General features: G+C 39.2%; 2 protein-coding genes across 5 annotated transcripts in view; one reads left to right on the forward strand and one right to left on the reverse strand.

Moving 5' to 3' along the window:
- klc1a (kinesin light chain 1a) overlaps positions 1-4,307 on the forward strand; it is a 58,968-nt gene extending 54,661 nt beyond the window's left edge. For all 4 annotated transcript variants that reach the window (XM_051651308.1, XM_051651311.1, XM_051651309.1 and 1 more), the window contains one exon: positions 899-4,307. In XM_051651308.1, the coding sequence (XP_051507268.1) occupies positions 899-964 (66 nt within the window). In that variant the 3' untranslated portion in view covers positions 965-4,307. The remainder of the gene's footprint in view (positions 1-898) is intronic.
- On the reverse strand, positions 2,365-15,008 carry LOC127413848 (tubulin--tyrosine ligase-like). The gene is made up of 7 exons (XM_051651336.1): positions 14,326-15,008; positions 11,701-11,779; positions 11,161-11,393; positions 10,454-10,589; positions 10,047-10,316; positions 7,162-7,305; positions 2,365-5,785 (listed from the first exon to the last, which is right to left on the reverse strand). Exons 1-7 carry the CDS (start codon positions 14,492-14,494, stop codon positions 5,602-5,604), a joined length of 1,215 nt encoding a protein of 404 aa, XP_051507296.1. The 5' UTR covers positions 14,495-15,008; the 3' UTR covers positions 2,365-5,601.
- Positions 15,009-22,290: the final 7,282 nt, after the last annotated feature.

Raw genomic sequence — 22,290 nt, forward strand, 5'->3', positions numbered from 1 at the left:
GGATGTCACTGAAGTTCATATGCGTCTAAAGGCAGATGAGCGAATACTTTTGGCAATATAGTGTATATGGGAACGCTAAGGTACTTAAGCACCGGGTGCGTTCAAGGGTTAAAGACCTCATGAAATCAAAATTAGAGTTTTGTGACTTTTAGTCCATGTCTGTTACCATCTAAATGCTAATGTAATCCTAAAAGTTGACAAAACAAATTTTAATCAGATATACGCATTTAAAAGTCATTCTCTTCCCAAAAAAGGGCCAAAAATATTGATGACTCAACTTGCACTCATTGGTGTGTCCAATTGTTTGTCCAATAAAATGTTCTGGTATGAGAATGTCCCTTGTCCTAATACCACCTGCCTCTGACTAGCAGTAACAAGTAGCAAACCATGTGACGTTAAAAAAAAAATTTAAAAAAAAGGGAGGGAGGGGACGTGCTCTTCAACATGTTCCGCTCCAACTTTGTATATCAATAGGAAATACGTCTACACAGGAAATAAAACTGCACTTTTCAGCCTTTTCATGGGGTCTTTATATGCTTTGCCTGTCACTGTACATTCTACAGGCTCACAAAGGATATTTATTACTTTTTATACCTAGCAAAGTTCTCTTATGACTGAAACTGATTAGCTGTCTTCAATTATGATGATATTTCTTTAGTTAGAGGATCTTGGCTCAAGATGATAAATATCCTTTTTAGCTAGACTGCAAAATGTTGGGCAACAGTTATAACAGTTCTTTTGCCAAATCGTCCGTCATTTTTGCTCCAATACAAAATGAGATGCACAAGAAGGTTTTGCATAATCTGGAAGGTGACCGTACACTGAGTACTCCATCCTTTTCCTTCAGGATCTCTCGAGGTCCATTTATTGTCTATTTCTTTCTCTTTATTCCCAACAGGAACGAAATAATTGTCTAAGGAAAGGGCGGGACTTGAGTTCCAGTCAAACTGACCTGGCGCATTGAAGGTCTTCTTTAGGACGTCATGATGCAGAGAGGTACTAAGAGGACTCAGAATTAGTGAGTCGTGCTGTCCTGGAATACCTTCTCTGGAGGTTACTTTTGCTGTCAAGTCTTCGTACACGTATTTAATTTGTGGGAAGCTGTTACAACTCTAGCTGTAGAAAAGACAACTCATGTAACGACTGTCAAACTATCCTCAACCAGAACCAAAGTGCACAGCAAATTTGAGAAAGTATCATGTTCAGCCATCATGAACATTATTCAGGCTCAGGTTGAGGCTAAACACTCTAATTGCATTTTGCTGCTTTTTAATTTCTTTGATTAGTGTTCATTTTCTGTCACTGACAACCTAAATGTTGTTCATACCTTGAGTTACACCAAAGGACCACAACACTTCTGTAAAGTACTATCACTGACTGAATCAATCAAACAAATTCCCTTAATACAGAACAAACTGGACAGTCTTTATAAAGGTTTGCATTTACATAGGGTGGTGGTTCAATGATGCACATTTTCTTTTACTTTTTGCTTTTAAAAAGTGGGAGGGGGTTGGCCTTATGTTTTTATTTTGTCTATGAAACAAGAAGTCGAGGAAATTGTCCTCCCTCGTAGTAAAGGAAAATGGTTTTGAATGTTTTACGTTGCCAAGGAGTGCTATATTTTTCTGAAAAACTATATGTTAAGAGTGTGGATGAAAACTTTCTCAGGACTGAATGAACAGATTTGGTATGCAAAGTAACACTGCACTTTGAATGATCTCATAGGATGTTACACTTGTCAATTCTTTGCCTGTTACAAAACGATATTGAATTGTTTACCTCAGTTCTATCAGTAATATTTGTTTGATCTGTGGTTTGGATAGATGGAAAGATGCTTTCAGTTGATTTTAGGGGGTTTTCTTCAAGACTTTAGGGCACTTTTGTCCAATGGATTTTTCAAAAATAAACTTAAATATACTTTTCACACTTTCACTAGTTTATTTAATTTGTCCACTAACAATGTTCAACCTTGGGTATACATGTATCCCAGGAAAAATGTCATTTTTGACTTTTTCCCCCCCTTGAAACAACAAATGTAATTTTCACCACATCTCAAATTAAATGTATTTATTTTTTAATAACATTCTGTGCTGAAAAATGCATTTTAAACATTACATATTTTAAACAAAATTACAATTTGATTGGAAATGACATGCAATCTAAATATGCTCAAAAATGATATTTACCTTGATTTTTTGTTCTCTTTACACATCTCACATACTTTCTTCAAACATCTCACAAAATTTCCCAGACCGTTATAACGTGACCTTCATATAACAAAAAGAAAAATCAGTTTTAATAAAACTTAACCCTTGGGACATCAAAGTGCCCTTAGTTGAAGAAGTATCCTTAAATGTTTGGATGGACTGGTTTCACCTCTCAAACCAGCTCTTTAGATCTTTTCAAATCAGAATATTTGCTAATGAGGTCTGCATGCTTAAAGGGATAGTTCACCCAGAAATTCTCCCATCATTTACTCGCCGTCAGTGTAATATGCGTAATATGACTTTAATATGTAGGTTCTCACAATGCAAGTGAATGGTGGCCAGAACTTTTGAAGCTCCAAAAAGCACATAAAGGCAGCATAAAAGCAATCCACACGACTTCAGTTGGTTAAATCCATATCTTGTGAAGTGAAATGATAGGTGTGGGTGGGAAACAGGTCCATATTTAAGTCTTTTTTTTTTTATACACATATTCTTCTTTTATTTTTGTTTTTTGGGCGATTCACATTCATCATGAATATCACCACCTACTGGTTGGGGCTGGTCAAAAGTGGAGATATATATTTACATTTACCTACAGAGCTGAAATGTTCTTCTAAAAATCTTTGTTTGTGTTCTGCAGAAGAAAGTAAGTCATGCACATCTGGGATGGCATGAGGGTGAGTAAATGATGAGAGAATTTTTATTTTTATTATTACAAGCTGACTGCAGGAATTTTATCTTTCTGTCACCTTGATCATTGGTGAGGTAAAGCAACAGAATATTATTTTACATGGAGTTATAAGTATTGCTACTCTAGATAAAAAAAATTAATAAAAATAAAAAATGCACTGGAATATTACAAATGTAATTCTGTCCCCAGATGTTTAACTTAAGTGCCTGTTTGAAAGCAAGTGTGCCTTGTGATTGCCCCAGGCAGGTTTTTTCTTATTATGTGGAAGTGGGTTTGTGTATTTTGAGTGTGTGCGACAACAGAGCAATCTGAACTCTGTAAGGTCAAATATTGGTCAAGATGTTACAAACTAGATATTGATTTAAAAAATTGGTCAAAGTTATGTATCAGCAGCCCATTATGTATTAGTGTATGATTTCTTGTAGGACTTATGCTAATATAATGCACTGATACATGCTACCCTTATGCTCAACAAATCTTCTTGAAGTAGCTTTCTATTTTGTTTATTGCTTCATATTTCAGCTTTCGTGATAACTTTGTGTAAAAACATCTGTAACTTTTTGACACAGTAATTGATTCACTTTGCACATATAAGTGTGTTTCGCATGTTAGTACTCTGCATTAGGCTGCATCATGCAATAGGATAGCTGCTCTGTGTTGGCTGGAATTGATTGCGCACGCAATGTTTTACTGACAAAAGCTGGAGTGTTTCAGTATATGTACTCTTAATTATTAAAGATATCATTTACATGTTTTGTACATGCAATATCAAGTTGTTTTATGCCACTAATTTGAGCTTTGCTACACATATGCTTGTGGGACTAAATGTGCCCTGCACATGTTTGAGTTTCATTTTCTGATTGTTTAAAGAATCATTTTAACTGTTGATCAGTTTGTATTACATTTGATCACCATTGTTGTTCTTTTTGTTAAACAGGGTTACTGACATGGCATTCACTCCCTGAAGTCAGAGTTTTAACACACAATTCATATGCATAATTGTAGTGCAGTTTTTCTCTAAAGTGCAAGATATGACTTAATTTAACTTACCAAAAGGCAATATACAGTATGAACAAAAATATAATTCTAAAATTAAGGACAATAACAGCAGGGACTGTTGTGACCTGCATGATGTAACCCTGAAATATTTATTTTCATGTTCTGATTTATGATGTTGCATTTCTACTGTCTGTTTCTGTGTTCTCTCTTCTACTATGTGGTCATTGTTTTTATGTTTGTATGTATATCCTAAAATTCGCACTGGACTCGTGTAACTTCCCCTTCTCAGGCTGCCCACTGTGTTGGCTGCACTTCAATTACTGCCGTGTTTGTGATGTTTTTGGCTCTCTGAGTATTGTATTGTATAATGTACAAACTTGATTAAAGTCATCAAAAGTATTCTGCAACAATGAGATTTTCTGGGTTCTCGCTCCCCCTGTGGGCAAGTTCAGCAATTTCCTATAATGAATATAATATAATGAGAATAAAAGTTAAGGATTGCATTAAATAACTCCATCATGAAAAGTGTTTAGCTTTCCACTGTTCTGATGGTCAACATTATTCATATTATCTACTACTCCAGTTAAGTTTATCTTGTGTACTTCGTTTCAAGACATGACAATAATGAGTATTTAGAAATGAAATGTATTGCACATGATTAAATCCTTTTTTGAATAACAAATACTTTTAGGCTTTTGCTAACTCAAAATTGCACCAATGACGTCTGATGTATTCAGATTGGTATGGTCAACAGTAACAAATACAACAAACTAAACTAATGCATACACATACAATGCATTGTTCTTTCCTCCAGACAAGGTACAAGAGGAAAGAGTATTATAATACTGCTTAAACCTCTAAATTTACCCCCCAATATAGTGACAATATAGTGACAGTATGAATGGAAACAGATTAATCTTCTACTACTTCTATCAAATGCCAGCATGTAGATGTCACAACCATGCGCACTGCAAATTATAAATTTCTGAATCTGATTCAGATTCATTTGTGGCATTAAAACCATTTAGTACACACTAGATCCAAAAGTATGCAAACACAAAGTACCTAAGAATTTGATACAGTTGATGGGATGCAACCAGACTTACAAAAGGCTAGCTTCACTTCTTGGGAGTTTGTGTCAAGGGCATATGTCTGTTAATATGTAAGGCACTAAAGTCTCAGGGGTTTAATTAAAATCCATCGTCCTTTGCATCAAGGTGCCAGGGAAAGTCCTGAGGAGTCTTGTTGACATGACAGAGATCTGGAGCTTACAAGGGAGCTAAACACACTTCTTTGGTGGAAAATCTCATTCAAATGTAAATTGAATGCTTGCAATCCATGTTTTACCGATCACATCACACGTTTTTGAATGTTGAAGCCTCGATCAACTGTAGCCTCAATTACAAAAGAGGCAATTTGCACAGTAAGTGTACATGCCTGGCTTTTGAAACTAATCACCCATTTCTGGGTAGTGCTTTGCAAGTATCTTTACACTGGAAAGTCAGATCGTCCTCATTTGCTTTATAGACGACAGATGGAAGCAGATAAGGTGTTACATCCCTACCGTCCACTTCATTAAGAGATGAATTCCCCATTTGGTCAGCCCCAAGATCAAGTGTAGACCCTTAAGCCTCCAAGTGGAAAACACTGGCTGATGATGTTTTTGGGCAGGACATTGGGGAGGGGTTCCATGGCAACAGCGGTTTATAGTTTGATGAATGGGCCAAAGTGATGGGGTGCTCTGATTTTGGGTGAGGAGCAGGAGTTGAAGGAGAGAGATGGAGAAATTGAGAATGGAGGCGAGGCAGAGAGAGCATCTGCACTCAGAGAGAACATGGTGGAGATAGCCACATCAATGATGCCTTGACATAGTTCAGGATAGAGTTTCCTAGAGGAGAGAAGCACTTTAAATATTATAACTGTAAATAGTTTACATAAACAAAAATAAAAAAAAAAGTCAACTGTTGCAATCATGGACCAAAATTATTCCACAGGTGCCAAATGAGAGTAAAAATACGCTTTGGCAAGTTAATAAAATACCAGTTAATTAAGTAATTTTATGAGGGACTGCAACATTACATGGTTTAAATTGAATTGTAAGAATGATATTCTGACCTTTACTTAGTAGCCCATTTTACACATGCAAACTGGTAAATTGCAGTACAATTGTTGCATTACCTTTACTGGTAAATGTACCACATCTACTTTTCACAAATACATTGGCTTCTGTCCTTTTTAAATGGAATAATTTCACTGTCTGTCCAATTTGATGACATTTTTTTATACTTCAGATTGTCTGAATCATCTTCGTCTTAAGTCAGCGTGTCCTGACCTCGTACGTGCTCAAACCGGTAATCTTACGACTCTGTTCACACATAGCATCAAAACTGAACTTTTCAGGTAATGTTACAACTTCTCTTTCAGGGAAATAGCCAGTGCAAAATTTACCAGTATTTTCAAACGGGTCGTGTTCACATATTACCTCGAAACTGTAAATTGCAGTTAATATTCTGGAAAAGGCTGTATGTGTAAAAAGCGACTAATGTAAATGATGTGCATGATTCAAATAAAAGACATACAAATCTACTTTAGAGAAAACATCTGTTGCAACATTAATGTCTTCTAACAACTTTACCTAAGTGTTAAATTGACAATCAGAAGTTCATCTGTGATGGGAGTTTTTTTAGGCATGTGGCCACATACTGTACATATGGAATACTCCTTGCATTAAAGGAATATTCTGGGTTCAATACAAGTTAAGCTCAATTGACAGCATTTGTGGCATAATATTGACTACCACTAAAATTTATTTTGACTTGCCTGTCCTTTTCTTTCAAAGAAAAAAAAAAGCACAAATCTGGGTTGAGATGTGGCACTTATAATGAAAGTGAATGGGGGCCAATTTTTGAACGTTTAAACGCTCAAAGTTTCAAAAGTATAGCCAAGATGTACACAATATGCATGTAAACATGATTTTAGTGTGATTAAATCACTTACAAAACTTTTCTGTATAAATTATAGCCAATTTTACAACGCTGATGTCATGTCAACAAACCCTAAAATGACAATTTAAACAACTATACAGCTAAAATAAAACATGAGTTTTAACAGATGAATTAATGTAATGTTTTTATAAAATGATAAGCTTCCCATTTCTGCCTTTGAACCCGGTAAACAGAAAAAGGAGAGGGAAGACAGAAGAGGGACAACAAGCCGCCTATATCAAAACATTCTAGACTCAACAAATGAGAAGTCAGAACTGACTGTGCACAGGCAGGTGCTCCATTGATCTCAATCAGCCAGACTTTAAAGCTCTCGTCCACCATGAAGTCGAAGCCGAAGAGCTGGAAGCTTTGGTAGGACAGGTGTTTAGTGCTGATGGCCGGTTCAATACATGTGAGACAGCTCCTGTTGGGAGAAGAGACAGGAACACCACAGGCTGCAGTAACTCTTAGTAATGGCTCAATAAGCTCAGTCTTGCATATCAATGTTTAATTGATCTTTGACCTAAAGGGCCTTTCCTGATCTGTGTGAAAATTTCAAATGCAAAATCAATTCATTTCCTTTTGAAATATCAATCAATCAATTATTATTGAAAACACATTGGATCAATTAGATGTCTGGCTCTCTGCCATCAGTTTCTAAGTTGTGTACTTTGAATAAAACTCATTTGCAGGCACCGATAACATGCAGTCAGATACGCTTCCAGACAAAATTTGGACACAGAATTGAAGTTACAGTATGTCTCCAATTATCTTAAAGGGGTCATGACATAAGGAATCACACTTTTCTTTGATATTTTGACATAAGTGTTAATTGCACTTTAAAAACATCCTGTAAGTTTCAGAACTCAAAACTTCCTCTTCAATGCAAAAAGAGCATTTGTTGAAACCAAGCTGCCAAAATGACTCGTTCTCTACTTCCTCATTGTGATGTCACACTGTGGTAGAACTTGGCATCTGACCGCCTCCACAACAACACATCAACGACTACTTTACCTTATCACTACCATAGCTCCATCCAGTAGTGGTGAGCAGAGAGATGGCAAGGAGAGAGCAGGTCAGTCAAGAGCAGAGAGCCAATCATAACAGTGGGCATTTACTGTCAAGTCTTAAAGGAGAAGCAGCACCGTTTCTGACAGAGAGTCAGAATAAGGGTGAAAAATTATCATGTTTTACAAATATATCACTTGTTTTTTAAACAAAAAAATACTTATATTATAAGGGAACCTCAAGGAACATATTAAAATTAAAGCTGCAAGCAGCAATGAACGGGCCCTTGCACCCTGGTGCACGTTGGGGCTGCTGTGCCAGGGGAATGTCACTCCAATTTTTTCCTGCATTTTTTAGCACTTAAATGTTGTTAAGAGTGTATCACAGTGTAAAACATGTCATTTCCTGTTGCCAGTAGGTGGCGCTATGACTATAACTGAATACTGGCATGTAGGTGTATTCAGGCCGGGACTGTTATCAAAAATGTGAATTTTGGGGCAGATTGGACATTGTATGTTTGAGTTACAACAACTTCCTGTTTCATGGCGAAACATCGAACTTGGTCAGGCCGCCGCAGACACGCAGTTCAAAGAAAACTCAAAAGCTTTGCAATTTAGCATCGCCAAGGCCTTTAGATTAGACTGACCGAATATGATGTTGATCTGATTTAATCTCTAGGAGGAGATCGTTAAAGTATGAGACCTGGAAATGGCAAAAACTGAGCAAAAATTGAAGAGAAAAATCACAATGGCTGACTTCCGGTTGGGTTTAGGATATGGTTCTAAGAGACTTTTTTGTATGTGTTGACATGTTACATATGCCTACCGATTTTCTTACGTGTAGGTGAAACGTGGCATTATGGCTGCTTCGTTGAAATTTTTTAGGTGGCGCTATCGAGCCATTTTGCCACAATTCATTCAAAAACCAGTATCAGATGTCAATTTTCTCCACTTTTGAGATGTGTGCAAAGTTTCATGAGTTTGAGCATGTTTAGGCCTCAAAAATGTGACTCATTTCATTTTGAAAATTGTCAGGCCGCCACAGACACGCCCTTCAACGAAAACTCAAAAGCTTTGCAATTTAACATCACCAAGGCCTTTAGATTAAGACTGACTAAATATAATATTGATCTGATTAAATCTCTGGGAGGAGTTTGTTAAAGTACAAGACCTGGAATTGGCTGTTGTCAGTAGGTGGCACTATGACTATAACTGAATATTGGCACGTAGATGTATTTAGGCCGGGACTATTATCAAACATGTGATGTTTGGGGCAGATTGGACATTGTATGTATGAGTTATAACAACTTCCTGTTTCATGGCGAAACATCGAAATTTGTCAGACCCAGATTTGTGAGAATACTTAAGCTAATATAATAAAAAGCTTCGTAATTTAACATCGCCAAAGCCTTTAGATTAGAATAACCAAATATGAAGTAGATCTGATGAAATCACTGAGGAGTTTGTTAATGTACGAGGCCTGGAAATGGCAAAAACTGAGCAAACATTGAAGAGAAAAATCAAAATGCTTCCTGTTGAGTTTAGAGCATGGGTCCAAGAGACTTTTTTTGTAGGTATTGGCATGTTACACATGTGTACCGATTTTCATTCGTGTAGGTATCGAGCCATTTTGCCACACCTAATTCTGTAACCCATATCAGATGTAAATTTTCATCACTTCTGATGCGTGAGCAAAGTTTCATGAGTTTTTTAGTATGTTTAGGCCTTCAAAAATGTGATTCATTTGGGAAAAAAATAAACGCCTAGAAGATCGGGCCCTAATAATAATAAAAAAGGCATGTCATGACCCCTTTAACAACTTTTTGATCATTTTGAAACATTTTGAAGGCTTATGCTTAAATGCTTGAAATTAACTTTGTAGACCAGTATAAATTTTGCCCAGAGTGTGCAGAGCTGTAATCTAGGCAAAGGGTGGCTACTTTAAAGAACCTTAAATAAGATTATTTATTTAACATTTTTGGTCACTACATAATTCCCATACCTCCATTTGTGTTACTTAATAGTTCTGATGACTTCACATTTATACCCACATTTTAATTGTGTTATTAAAATGCAGATAATAGTAAAAAAAAAAAACATTGACCCGTGATGTTGTGTTTTCTCATACACTACCAAAGCATTTTTAATAAAGGAGTACCTGATAATATGCTTGATTTGAGGTAAAATGGATGTTTCCATGGCAACATTGTGTGTGCTCAATAGGTAGTGTCTGAACTCATCAAAGAACATCTCATTGCCCTCCTCATAGCGGCCGTAGTTCTGCGAATGCTCTTTCTGGATGCAGTGATTGGTGAGGTGACTGGTCATATCCTGCAGATCTGAGCTGTTGTAGGGCTCAGAGGACGTCCGTAACACGCCCTCACGGTACAGGTAGATATTGTACTGATGGTCTACAAGCACCCAACTCCTACAAACAAGACAGACAGTAAGCATATCTATTCACTTTAAAAGTACTTTGATTTCATTAAATTTCGGATACTGCAATTGTGCGCTTTTCCATTACTTGAAGCACAAATAATTATAATTGACTACAGCTCATCTTACCTTATATCAAATTTGCGATGTCCTGGCTCTAACAGCAGTGGTTTTTCCAGATACTTCTGAATGACATGCACTTGGCCTTGATTATCAATGAACTCAAGCAATTCATTTGCATCATGAGATATCAGTATACCCGCACCTAATCACAGAGAGGGACATTATCATACTACTAGGAAATATCTCACAAAAACATGCCCAGGCCACATTTCACCCCAAAACAAAAGAAAAAATATCAAATTATATTTTGTCAAAGATTTCGGCAATGTGACATTATTCTTATGACAATTAAGCACATTTACCCTTTATATTCTCATTACTGTAATGCACCTGGACATTAATGACAAAAACTGTAATAAAATTATTATCTTTTTCATTTAAATCAGCATATCAGCATAAATTAAAGACAGTACAACAAAGAATACCATGATGTAGAAATACATTACAACACATATACACACATATATATATATATAAAAATTATAATATCATATACAATTATATTTCTTTTTTATAACAATAGACTTCATCTTCTTTAAGCAAATTATAATTTTTTATTTATTTATTTTGATTTCAGGGTAAAATATGTCCTATACACATTCCTTACAGGTTTCGTGAGATTCATCAATTACTGTATATCATGACATGTGCTAAAATTACACTTCTTACACCTCTCTCTCATTCTTTCATTCTAAGCCAATAGAGATTCATACCTTTTGCACCTGCTGACGATTTCGCGATCCACACCGTTCCTTCTCCGCTTTCCTTTCGGGAGTTATTTGAGGCTAAGAAGACCTCTCGCTCATCTGTCTTAGGGTTGCTCTTCATGTGGCTGATGCCATTGGTGGCTGGGGCTACTGGAGTGTTAAGGTTAGTTGGGTAAATGATGTAAGACTCAGGGAACCAGTTACAAGAGTCCTTTAACTCTGGACTGGTCTTGACGATCCTAAACATCAAACAAGAGCATGGTGAAAACCAGTAAACATCAATCAGGGTAACTGTTGAAACAAATCAACACAGCAACAGTCAACATTTACCAAGGATATTGATTCTTCATTCACAATAAAAGAAGAAACTGCTGAGTTTGTGAATAAATCAGAAGCCATATGGCAATAGGAGGAAAACATACAAAATAAAAGTTTTCCATTTATAAGCTCTGAGCATTACTCTCGTTACAATGAATTATGGTTACAGTGGAGGGATGCCATCTAATGGAGCTTCGCTGAACTGGTATGTTTTAGTAAGAAGCTTACTTGACCAGTGATGCTTTGCGACACAGTTTATCAGCTCCTCTGTAATAATTCACCAGCTGCATCAGTCCTGGTTCATGACCTGTAGAGGAGATCATGTTGAGTAGATGATGCAATAGGTTAAAGGGATAGTTCACCCAAAAATGAAAATTCTCTCATCATTTACTCACCCTCATGCCATCCCAGATGTGTATGACTTTCTTTCTTCAGCTGAACACATTAGGTCCAAGATGAAAGCAGCATAAAAGTAACTCATAAGACTCCAGTGGTTAAATCCATGTCTTTACAAGTGATATGATAGATGTGGGTGAGAAACAGTTTAATATATAAGTTCTTTTTACTATAAAGCTCCACTTTCACTTCCACATTCTTCTTCTTTTGTTGTTTGGAAATTCGAATTCTTCGTGCATATCGCCACCTACTGGTCGAGGCTGGTCAAGGGTGGAAATTTATAGTAAAAAAAGGACTTATATATTGATCTGTTTCTCACCCACACCTATTATATTGCTTCAGAAGACATGGATTAAACCACTGGAGTCGTATGGGTTACTTTTGCGCTGCCTTTATGTGCTTTTGGAGCTTCAAAGTTCTGGTCACCATTCACTTGCATTGTATGGACTTACAGAGCTGAAATATTCTTCTAAAAATCTTCATTTGTGTTCAGCAGAAGAAGGTCATACACATCTGGGATGTCATGAAGGTGAGTTAATGATGAGTTAGGGTTAGAGAATTTTCTTTTTGGGGGTGAAGTATTCCATTAAGCATTGTCCTGCATGTTATAACGCATCTATTGTAAACCTTTTTTCTGATTCATGAATAATTATTATACAGGTAGTTTTTATAACCGCTCAGAAATGAAGAGCTTACATGGACTTATTGTACTTTTAAAAGTTAATTTTCCAACCACAGGACTATTTATTACAATGCAAATGATGTAGTGATCAAAAATGTTAACCAAGTTAAAAGCTTCTAAAATATAAAAGGTGACTTTTTGCACACTCTGTTTATTTACTCAACCAAATTAATGAAGAGCCACCTGGGGATGCTTTTAAAACATTATTGGAGATCCCATTTATGCAGGGAAAGTGTTGGATGCTTGTCCTTCACTATCTTGTCCAACACATGCACTAAAAATAATATTAACTAAAATTGTAGGTCTCTAATTGTGCATGCACAATTTATAGTTGTCAACAAAATTAATTTTGAAACATTTAAGCACAAGCCTATAGATAAAAAGGTTTTTAAGATCACAAGAAACATACATTCAGTCAGGTCAGGTGTGTCTAAACTTTTGACTGGTAGTGAATGAACTTTAACCTAAAATCTGAAGGTTGAAAAAAGTTATTTGTCAAACTTCTGACTTTGTATAAGTTTATCAATTTAAGCCTAAAATCTGGATGTTGTGAGTAAAATGCAATGTAACAAATTGCTGAAACTTGCACACATACTCACTGACCACTTCGTTAGGAACACCTGTACTCCTACTTATTCACGCATTTATCTAATCAGCCAATCGTGTGGCAGCAGTGAATAAAATCATGCAGAATTGGAACCTAACATGGTCTTCTGCTGTTGTAGCCCATCCGCCTCAAGGTTCGACATTGTGCATTCTGAGATTATATTCTTCTCAACACAATTGTACAGAGCGGTTATCTGAGTAACCGTAGCCTTTCTGTCAGCTCGAACCAGTCTGACCATTCTCCGTTGACCTCTCTCATCAACAAGGTGTTTCCGTCCGCAGAACTGCCGCTCACTGGATGTTTTTTGTTTTTGGCACCATTCTGAGTAAACTCTAGAGACTGTTGTGCATGAAAATCCCAGGAGATCAGCAGTTACAGAAATACTCAAACCAACCCGTCTGGCACCAACAATCATGCCACAGTCCAAATCACTGAGATCACATTTTTCCCCATTCTGATTTTTAATGTGAAGTTTAACTGAAGCTCTTAACCTGTATCTGCATGATTTTATGCACTGCAGCCACACGATTGGCTGATTAGATCATAGCATGAACAAGTAGGTGTACAGATGTACCTAATAAAGTGGTCACTGGGTGTATATCACCATTGCACTGGGAGTCTTAATGAATGTTCAAAGGGATAGTTCAACCAAAAATGAAAATTCTCATCATTTACTCACCCTCATCCCACCCCAGATGTGTGACTTTCTTTCTGCTGCAGTACACAAACGAAGATTTTAGGTGAATATTTTAGCCCTGTAGGTCCATACAGCAAACTATCCATACAACTCCAGTGATTTAATCCATGTCTTCTGAAGTGATATGATAGGTGTGGGTAAGAAACAGAAAATTTTAACTATATATTCTCCAACCTGCCCAGTAGGTGGCGGTATGCATGAAGAATGTGAATCATCAGAAACAAAAGAAGAACTCCTTGGAGAGCTGTTTGAAAGTGGAGATTTATAGTAAAAAAATTACGTAAATATTGTTCTGTTTCTCATCCACATCTATCATATCACTTCTGAAGACATGGATTTAACCACTGGAGTTGTATGGACCTACAGAGCTAAAATATTCACCTAAAATCTTCGTTTGTGTTCTAAGACAGAAAGTCATACACATCTGGGATGGCATGTAAATGATGAGAGAATTTTCTGGAAGTAATTTACCCAGCCGTCCAAAAGGCAGCCGGTTTCTCTCCCCCAGCATTAAATTAAATCGAGGATTGTCTTTCTTCAGTCGTTTCCATTTTCCAGTGGAGATGAGGATCTTGGCCACCTCTGCATACACACTACTGTTGTCATCTCTCAAAACAAACGTGTACATTGGTGAGCTCATATTCCTCAGTCACAGTCTTCGGCCAAACCCACAGAGAGGAGTGCTAATGGATCACACACTAGCTAGCTGGCTAACGTTAACTGTCTCCCCACAAAGTACACTGTAACTGGACATACATGACTTTTCTGATGCCTTTTAGCAGTTCAGCATTAATAAGCGAGTTATTGACAGGACAGCCAGCGATTAGAAAGAGTCCAGCAATAATCCAGAGGGCAAAGCAGCGCTGAACATTTGTAACAGCAGCATTCGTGCGGCTGATGTGAAGATACTAAATATTAGGGTGTGACTCCTTGAGCCCGCTCCTGTGGAGACACCCGAAAGGATACTCGCAGCTAACAGTCTCAGCTAGCTTCCCCTGTCCCGTGATTGACTTTGATAGATCAGATGGCAAAATACACTACAGTAATACGCCAGCGAAGTACAGAGTCCAAGAATAGAGGCCGTCTATAGCTATGCATTTAATTCGCCGCTTTCTGTGCACTGGGCAAACCCCCAGTTGGAGTCTCTTTATCCCAACACGCTGTCATGACTAGAGCGCATGCGTCATACGCGCAACACAGACTGATGGGGATTGTAGTTCAATGGTACATTTCAGCGAGCGGAGGAACTACAAGCATGGCTTCGAAAAGATTTTAAAGGAGACCTATTATGCCCCTTTTTACAAGATGTAATATAAGTCTCAGGTGTCCCCAGAATGTGTCTGAAGTTTCAGCTCAAAATACCCCACGGATCATTTATTATACCATGTTGTAAACGCCTCTTTTTGGGTGGAATCAAAAACACGCTGTTTTCGTGTGTGTCTCTTTAAATGCAAATGAGCTGCTGCTCCCCGCCCCCTTTCCGGAAGAGGGCTGTGCCTTTACAGCTCGTGCTTCGGATACTATAGCAACAACAAATCAGAACCAATATGACTGACACCATAAATACCGGAGTTCAGCCATGTATGTATGAGCAACCGTAAACGATGCAAAACATAGGCATTTTGAGTTTGTGATCGTGCTTCTTATGTAGAAAATCACTTACTGCCATCTATCTGCATTTCACGCCACAGCAACGCAGACAAGGCGATATGCAAACATTCACAAAATATAAAGTGCGATACTTTCATCTTCAGGATATAAAGCTGGAACACGAACAGTTGGTACTGATCCATGCTTGAGAGTCAAATCTTTTGAAAATCCTGCTTTATATTGACCCTCATTCACTAAGCAGTCCGGTGTAAAATGATTTGCACAAACATACACACATTTTGGTATGTTTTGGGGCACATTTTCTTCAAAAACAAAACTTGTCCACTTTGTCTTCAGTGGCTCTGATGCCGGGAGTACATGAAGACTCTTATGTTCACTTTTACAGCCAACAACAGAACACTTATGACGCTTATGAAGCTGAGACATTATTCTTCTCACTGTAGCTGCTCCAGCATGGAAACAAATGGCGAACTGTGTGTCGATCACTCGGGAGGATCTATGATAATAGGGTGGAGTCCGTCACCAGTCGTGGGCATGACCTGCTCTAAAGTGACGTCACTTTAGAGCGGATACGAAAACCAGTCATTTTGAGACACTGTGTTTGATTAATAGAAATATAAGAAAGAGGAGTGGGTGGACTTTTAACATTGTAGGGTGGTTGTGTACACACACTGCCGACTCACATTTATGTTCAAACACCATGTAAAAGTGAATTTTGCATAATATTTCCCCAGTATGTAAGATTCAGGAACCCTTATTTTTAATGACACCTGTGGCTGTTAAGTGAACTGCAGCCTGTTGCTCGTGATCGCGCTCATGCACACTCTCCATAGGGACGCAAGACTGGATGTGATTCACCTGCATCATGATGACAGATGAGGTAGCATAATTAAAATGACACAGTTATGATTGTTTTAATACAAACTTGAGACTGTATATTATATTTGACTCTCCAGTGCTAGAACAGGGCTAAAACAAAGTGTGGATATAGGTGTGACTATGCGAGACTGTTGTTTAAATTAATCACATTTCTTTGCATGATACACTGACTGCATTTATACGACAGCCTATGTCAGCGTTAGCTAGCTAACCAGCTTTATCAATAGCTGTTAGCTAAATCTGGTGGATGATGACAGTAGTGGTTTATAAAATAGACTGTACATTATACAGGTGCATCTCAATAAATTAGAATGTTGTGGAAAAGTTCATTTATTTCAGTAATTCAACACAAATTGTGAAACTCGTGTATTAAATAAATTCAATGCACACAGACTGAAGTAGTTTAAGTCTTTGGTTCTTTTAATTGTGATGATTTTGGCTCACATTTAACAAAAACCCACCAATTCACTATCTCAACAAATTAGAATACATCATAAGACCAATAAAAAAAAACATTTTTAGTGAATTGTTGGCTTTCTGGAAAGTATGTTCATTTACTGTACATGTGCTCAATACTTGGTAGGGGCTCCTTTTGCTTTAATTACTGCCTCAATTCGGCGTGGCATGGAGGTGATCAGTTTGTGGCACTGCTGAGGTGGTATGGAAGCCCAGGTTTCTTTGACAGTGGCCTTCAGCTCATCTGCATTTTTTGGTCTCTTGTTTCTCATTTTCCTCTTGACAATACCCCATAGATTCTCTATGGGGTTCAGGTCTGGTGAGTTTGCTGGCCAGTCAAGCACACCAACACCATGGTCATTTAACCAACTTTTGGTGCTTTTGGCAGTGTGGGCAGGTGCCAAATCCTGCTGGAAAATGAAATCAGCATCTTTAAAAAGCTGGTCAGCAGAAGGAAGCATGAAGTGCTCCAAAATTTCTTGGTAAACGAGTGCAGTGACTTTGGTTTTCAAAAATCACAATGGACCAACACCAGCAGATGACATTGCACCCCCAAATCATCACAGACTGTGGAAACTTAACACTGGACTTCAAGCAACTTGGGCTATGAACTTCTCCACCCTTCCTCCAGACTCTAGGACCTTGGTTTCCAAATGAAATACAAAACTTGCTCTCATCTGAAAAGAGGACTTTGGACCACTGGGCAACAGTCCAGTTCTTCTTCTCCTTAGCCCAGGTAAGACGCCTCTGACGTTGTCTGTGGTTCAGGAGTGGCTTAACAAGAGGAATACGACAACTGTACTGAACTTTTCCATGACATTCTAATTTATTGAGATGCACCTGTAAATATGTTGACACAATTCATTATTGATGTGATTCCATCACAGCTGTCATTTTGATATATCGATGCGCTATTGTTTTATAATAATAGAATGTATATATTTTCTGTATAACCAAGTTACGTTACACTAATGAATGGAGATTTTGCATTATCTTGAACATTGTCTAGCATTCATTTCATGTGTTATTGTAGTTTACCTTGCTGAATAATTACAGATTAACATTGTCAGTTACTGTGAATCAGCATACCTGACTTTTACTAAAAAGAGAAGACCGTATATATTATTTGAAAGTTACGAAGCAAGGTAGCTTGCAATTCATCAGCGTTAGCAGGCAAGATCAAGTTAGCTAAAATTACACAGATCAATCCTTATGGCACTATATTTCACATGCTTTGCAGTTATGTAAGCTTACCTGTCCAATAAGAAGAACGTCAATTCAGGGTCAGTTCTGATCCCCAAAACCGAACGAAGTTCCCTCCAGTAATCAAATGTCCTGCCAATGTTCACTCTAGTTTTCGCTCAACCACGATCACGTTTCCGCTTATCCAGATGGAATTCAGTAAATGTTTTTTTTTTGTTTGGCTTACTCTGAGTTTGTGTAGGAGTCGGTGTTGTGCTGGGAGCTGGCCGTTTGCTGGATTCTATCTCTAAGATAGTGTTACCTAGTGTTGCAGACTGTCTGTTGTCAAGGCTCTCGGGAGCGCACATAAACGTCACATCCTTTGGATTTTCCCAGCAAAAGCGACCCGCTCCCTTCGCATGAAAATCAGTCTACAGGCTTTAATAGGCAACCTAGGAAGTCCGGGAAGGGCTCATTTATGTTGCATTACAAGCCATTCGCACATTGGCAAAAAAAAGGCGAGTATTACATGAAAAATGTTACATATTGCACCTTTAAGTACTGCAGTGCATCTCCTCCTCATGGAACAGATTTGCCAGTTCTTGCTGTGAGATGTTAACCCACTCTTCCACCAAGGCACTTGCAAGTTCCCGGACATTTCTGGGGGGAATGGCCCTAGCCCTCACCCTCCAATCCAACAGGTCCCAGACGTGCTCAATGGAATTGAGATCCAGGCTCTTCGCTGGACATAGCAGAACACTGACATTCCTGTCTTGCAGGTAATCACGCACAGAACGAGCAGTATGGCTGGTGGCATTGTCACGCTGGAGGGTCATGTCAGGAGGAGCCTGCAGAAAGGGTACCATATGAGGGAGGAGGATGTCTTCCCTGTAACGCACAGGGTTGAGATTGCCTGCAATGATAACAAGCTCAGTCCGATGATGCTGTGACACTCCGCCCCAGACCATGACGGACCCTTCACCTCCAAATCGATCCCGCTCCAGAGTACAGGCCTCGGTGTACCGCTCATTCCTTCGACGATAAACATGAGTCCGACCATCACCCCTGGTGAGACAAAACCATGACTCGTCAGTGAAGAGCACTTTTTGCCAGTCCTGTCTGGTCCAGCGAAGGTGGGTTTGTGCCCATAGGCGACATTGTTGCCGGTGATGTCTGGTAAGGACCTGCCTTACAACAGGCCTACAAGCCCTCAGTCCAGCCTCTCTCAGCCTATTGTGGACAGTCTGAGCACTGATGGAGGGATTGTGCATTCCTGGTGTAACACGGGCAGTTGTTGTTGCCGTCCTGTACCTATCCCACAGGTGTGATATTCGGATGTACTGATCCTGTTATTAGAAACTCAGAAGCGAAGACCAGGAGACTCGGGTAAAGCTTCAGAAGGATTCTTTATTGTAGAACATCAGGAGCATCAGTCTACAGGTCAGAAGTTGCTGTCTTGCGCTGAAGTCATCAAATCTAACTAAGTGAGACTTACATAGTAGTTTTATAGATATTTTGGTGGGCAGTCCTTCAAGACTCAAGGACTCAAGATGGCGCCGAGTATGGCTGCTGCGTTGCGAGCTCCGACACAACATGGCAGTGTTTTGTTTGTTTTGTTCACAATTCTTATGTTTTTTGTCTTGGATGTTGTCTGCCTTATTGTCTACAACAGACAAACACTTTTGGACATTGGTTCAGCAATTTCACACCATAAACCGGACTTAAAATTCCTCAATGCCGACCCACTGTTTACAAACACGCAAGCGGAGCCCTTTGTCTGGGCAGTCCAGATGCGGAAACGCAGGAGGAAAAGGGGAAGCAGAGCCAGCGTTCTCATCAGAGTAAGATGCCGTGCAAATCGACCCCCGCTACCCAGTATTCTTCTGGCAAATGTTCAGTCTCTGGATAACAAGCTCTGCGAGCTGAAAGCGTGGATCTCTTTCCAACGAGAGACGAGGGACTGCTGCATTATCTGCCTAATAGAAACTTGGATGTCTGCGGAGATTCCAGATTCAGCCATTGAACCCACGGGGTTCTCCGTGCACTGAGCGGACAGAGTGAAAGACCTCTCAGGTAAAAGCAGAGGTGGTGGTGTATGTTTTATGATCAACAAATCCTGGTTTGATCAGAGGAACGTACATTCTATCAAGTCTTTCTGCTCTCCTGGTCTGGAATTTCTCATGCTTCTGTGTCGACCATTCTGGCTACCGAGGGAATTCACAGCGGTCATTATCACTGCTGTGTACATTCCCCCACAAACCGACACAGACCGGGCAATCAAGGAACTGTATGGGAGTATAAGTGAGCAGGAAACCACGCACCCTGAGGCCACGTTTATTGTGACCGGGGACTTTAATAAAGCCTGTTTCAAATCAGTCGCACCAAAATACCACCAGCACATTAGTTTCAACACACGAGGGGACCGGGTTTTGGACCATTGCTACTCTCCCTTCCGGGATGGCTACAAATCCCTCCCCCGCCCACCATTTGGCAAATCGGACCACTCTTCCATTCTGCTTCTGCCCGCTTACAGGCAGAAACTGAAACAGGAAGCATCCACCCTCAGAATGGTCCGACCAGCACTGGATCGATCAGACTGTACGCTACAGGACTGTTTTGATCACACGGACTGGGAGATGTTCCGGTCCGCCTCTGATGACGACATTGAGGTTTACGCTGATAGCGTAATGTGTTTCATCAAAAATTGCATGGAGGACGTAGTTCCGATCAGAACAATATGGATCTACCCGAACCAGAAACCATGGATAAATAGCGATGTTCACGCGGCACTTAATGTGCGGACCTCCGCTTTCAATTCTGGGAATGCGGAGGAGCATAAACAAGCCAGTTATGCCCTCCGAAAAATCAGAACAGCAAAACGCCAGTACAGGAACAAGATTGAAGGACAGTTTAACACCACCAACTCTAGAAGCATGTGGCAGGGAATTAACATCATCACGGACTTTAAAGGGAATAAAAACTCCGCCATGAACACCGCTGCCTCTCTCCTGGATGAGCTAAATACTTTTTATGCTCGTTTTGAGGGAAATCACAACGCCCTCGCGGAGAGAGAGCTGAAGCTACAAAGGTTAGTTCACTCTCCGTCTCTGTAGTGGATGTAACCCGATCCTTCCAACGGGTGAATATCCGCAAAGCCGTGGGTCCAGAAGGCATTCCGGGCCGTGTCATCAGAGCGTGCGCAAATCAGCTGGCTGGTGTTTTTACAGACATTTTCAACCTACACCTGCACTGTAGAGAGCATCCTGACTGGCTGCATCTCCGCCTGGTACGGCAATAGCACAGCCCACAACCGCAAAGCACTGCAAAGGGTGGTGCGAACTGCCAGACACACCATCGGAGGTGAGCTTCCCTCCCTCCAAGAAATATATACAAGGCGGTGTGTGAAAAAAGCTCGGAGGATCATCAGAGACTCCAGCCACCCGAGCCATGGGCTGTTCTCACTGCTACCATCAGGCAGGCGATATCGTAGCATCAGGACCCGCACCAGCCGACTCCATGATAGCCTCTTCCCCCAAGCAATCAGACTTTTGAACTCTTGATCTCCCACGATCAAAACTATATCAGCACTGCACTTTATTACTCTTAGTCTTATATCTCACACCGGACTGTCATAAATTATATTATTATTATATATATTCTCTCTTAACAACTTACTATCAACCGACAGCCTGAATGTCAATACAGTACAATACAATCTACTGTACATTCTATATATACTACTATATATACTTTTTTATTTTTATTGAATAATGTGTATCTATATTGTGTGTATTGTATACTGTACAGTGTATGTTATTATTTGTATATTGTGTTGTGTGTAATTATGTGTATATTAGACTTTAAATTGTGTTGTAAATCTGATGTTTATTGTAAATTGGTATATGTCTCATCACTGTCACGACTGCTATATTGATTGGAACTGCACCTAGGAATTTCACACACCATTGAACTTGTGTATATGGCTGTGTGACAATAAATGTGATTTGATTTGATTTGAAGTGAAGACAAAGTACTCAGTTGATGACCGTTAACAAAGTATGCAAAGGAAGTAAGCAGTTGTAGGAATCCTTCCCAGACCCTGGAGTTTCACCAGTCCTTAATCCAACCAGCATAACTATATCACTCAGACTACTTCATTATCATAGAGATAAAAGAAGGTCCACACCTAAGCCATTATATTTACTTTTGACTCAGACAATGATTAAATCATGAACGATGGTCATCAATTCAGTGACTAGGACGGAGGCACCAAGAGCAAACACATACCAAAGGTGATAGCTTCAGTAA

This window comes from Myxocyprinus asiaticus, chromosome 23 (genome assembly GCF_019703515.2).
Source record: "Myxocyprinus asiaticus isolate MX2 ecotype Aquarium Trade chromosome 23, UBuf_Myxa_2, whole genome shotgun sequence".
In the NCBI taxonomy this organism is placed as follows: domain Eukaryota; kingdom Metazoa; phylum Chordata; class Actinopteri; order Cypriniformes; family Catostomidae; genus Myxocyprinus; species Myxocyprinus asiaticus.

What these genes read in the sequence shown, in the direction of transcription:
- LOC127413848 (XM_051651336.1), bottom strand. Translation starts at nt 14,494, where the DNA reads ATGAGCTCACCAATGTACACGTTTGTTTTGAGAGATGACAACAGTAGT. An exon ending in CGCAAAGCATCACTGGTCAA is followed by an intron (nt 11,394 to 11,700) that starts GTAAGCTTCTTA and finishes TTTGATGTTTAG; the next exon opens with GATCGTCAAGACCAGTCCAG. An exon ending in GGAGCACCTGCCTGTGCACA is followed by an intron (nt 5,786 to 7,161) that starts GTCAGTTCTGAC and finishes TCTCTCCTCTAG; the next exon opens with GAAACTCTATCCTGAACTAT.